This window comes from Odontomachus brunneus, unplaced genomic scaffold (assembly GCF_010583005.1).
Source record: "Odontomachus brunneus isolate Ranch 3 - 2012 unplaced genomic scaffold, Obru_v1 Obru_scaffold_015, whole genome shotgun sequence".
NCBI lineage: Eukaryota > Metazoa > Arthropoda > Insecta > Hymenoptera > Formicidae > Odontomachus > Odontomachus brunneus.
Window position 1 is genome coordinate 272046 of NW_022639465.1, and position 2721 is coordinate 274766.

The following is a 2721-nucleotide window of genomic DNA, read 5'->3' on the forward strand; positions in this document are numbered from 1 at the left end:
GCATTAGATCATATCAAGAAGTAGCTGATCTATTCAATGCTACATATCCTGATCGCAATCATATTTCTAAATCCAACGTTCAGAAGACAGCGATATGTTTTTACGAAACAGAAACAGTTAAAGACCAAAATCCTTTCAAGCCTCATAATTCTAAATATGCCTAATAAAAAAATACTTTATTATAGATTTTTGGAAAGCCCTTGAAATAAGCTACAAAAATATGTAATAAAAAGTGGGGATCCAATTTAAAAAATTCAATTTGACCTTCGTATGACTTTCGTCCTCCACCCAAAGTCAAATTTTTAGCTATCATTAAGTACATTTTATTAAGCCCTACAACTTTGCTACTTGCATATTTTTCGCTACAGTTGATCCTTTTCGAGATATCTGACCGTTTCCGAACTTTTTGCCAACCGTTTCCGGACTTTTTGCCAACCCTGTATATATATATTATGCATATAAAAAATAATATTTTATTCTGTTTCATAAACTAGAGAATATTAGAGTGTAAAGATATTGGAATCTTTTTAATGCAGGACCATTTATTGCGACTTCACGAGTCTCTTATACTAGGTGCAGCTGTATCAATGCAAAATTAGGACATAACATCATTGACAAAGTTTCCGCAAAAAATGCTTCATCGTTTGAACTTGTTTATTGAGAAATTATTTTGGAACATTTGCAGTTGTCTTATATCTTGTGACACATATGCAGACTATAGTCTATCAGTTGGTCTCTAATAAAAAAACATATAACGTTGCTTACATCATTACAAGTCCTCGGGAGCATTATTTAAAGATTAGTTGGTTATTAGACGGACGAAAGCACAGTAAAGTACGACATCGATGTTTGCACTACCTTCAAAGCAACAACCTTAGAATTCTTAAAGGGTAAAACAGTGCGACGCAATATAAAATATATACATTCTAATAAAAACCTAATATAAAATTCTAATATAAAATTAAATATAATATAAAATTAATGAATTAAATTTTAATAAATTACATTACAATTGTTTCCTTACCGTGGTGAAGCCCTGCAAAGAGAAAATAAACATTCTGCCACCACTTAAAAATTTGGGTTGCAAGCTCCTTTTTAACACGTGCATGATCAATCTTTGCGATTTCGCAGGTTTTTTATACCAGCTACAGCTGTATCTGAAAAGTTAAAACTTTATGAATACTGTTTTTAGCTAACAAATATTTTACCGTTTGTTTATAGAGAAATTATTTCGAAATTTTACGTTTCTCTTACATCTTGTCATGTATTAGCAGACTGTGGTCTATCAGTCTTTGGCCTTCCCAACAAAAGATGAACAAGTGAACCATTTGTGCGATTACATAGATTACGTACCTCATTGCTTCTAAGCTGTCATCTGATTGTAACGTGACCTTAACAACAAAAAATGTAATATCTGGTCTTGTAACCTAATTATAATTATAAATATAATCAATCATATGTCGCCACATGAAAATTGCATGTATATAAGAGGATATACTAGATGCGCAACTAAGTTTCCGGTTTTTTTGATCAATGAAAAATGGAAAATTTCAAGAGAAATACAAAAAATGGTTTATTCAAAGTATCGTCCCTTGCTAGTTATACATTTTTGCCATCTCTCTGGCAATACATGAATACCGCGACGATAAAACGACGCGTCTTTGAACCGAAACCATTCATCCAATTTTGCACTTCTTCGAAATTGGTCAAGTGTAGCCCAGCCAAGCCATGCGCCATCGACCGGAACAAGTGATAATCGGAAGGGGCCAGGTCTGGTGAATACGGAGGGTGTGGTAGCAGATCCCATTTCAGCGTTTTGATAGTGTCCTGGACGATGGAAGTGCGATGGCACGGAGCGTTGTTGTGCTGCAATATCACTCGCTCGTGTCTCGTGTCCCATTCTGGCCGTTTTTCGAGCAATGCATGGTTCAAATTGATCAGTTGTTGTCGTTAGCGATGTCTATTGACAGTTTCGCCCGGTTTCAGCAGCTCATAGTACACGATTCTTTTCTGATCCCACCAAACGTAGAGCATTGTCTTCTTTCCTAAGCGATTTGGCCGTGCCATCGATGTTGATGCTTCGCCAGGTGAAAGGCACGATTTTTTGCGTTTGGGATTCTCGAAATATATTCACTTCTCATCGCCAGTAACAATTCGATGCAGGAAACTGCATCTTTCTTTCATGCCGCAAAAGTAAAAATTTCGGAAGTAGCTCTTCGATTTTCCATCTGTCTCTCAGTCAACTCATGCGGCATCCATTTTCCTTCCTTTTGAATTCTTCCCATGGCATATAAACGTTTGGAAATACCTTGGCGAGTCATGTTTAATGCCTCCGCAAGTTGATCTTGTGTTTGCGTATCATCTTTATCCAATAACGCTTGTAGATCGGCGTCCTCAATTGTTTTTGGTCTTCCGGAGCGCTCCTTGTTCTTAGTGTCGAAATCGCCACTTCTGAAGTATTTAAACCAATCTTCACAGGTAGTTTTCGATGGTGCATGTTCGCCGTAGGCCTCCTCAAGCAAACGACGTGCTTCAGCTGCATTTTTTTTCAAGTTAAAGCAGAAAAGCAAAGCTTCCCACAAATGCTGTTTATTTGGCACAAAACTCGACATCTTCATTGTTAAGAAAAAATATTTTTGCGTTGCGATATGTAAGTATTATGACTGGTTATTGATGTCCAAGCTATAAAAGAAACACAACTTTAGACATGTATGTTGACTA

The 2721-nt window shown here is 36.4% G+C and overlaps 1 protein-coding gene across 1 annotated transcript in view; it reads right to left on the bottom strand.

The window, feature by feature from the left end:
* LOC116841413 overlaps positions 1 to 2721 on the bottom strand; it is an 8655-nt gene that overhangs the window by 3677 nt on the left and 2257 nt on the right. Inside the window, exon 6 of the mRNA XM_032809309.1 lies at positions 1255 to 1391. Coding sequence (XP_032665200.1) covers positions 1255 to 1391 — 137 coding nt within the window. The remainder of the gene's footprint in view (positions 1 to 1254; positions 1392 to 2721) is intronic.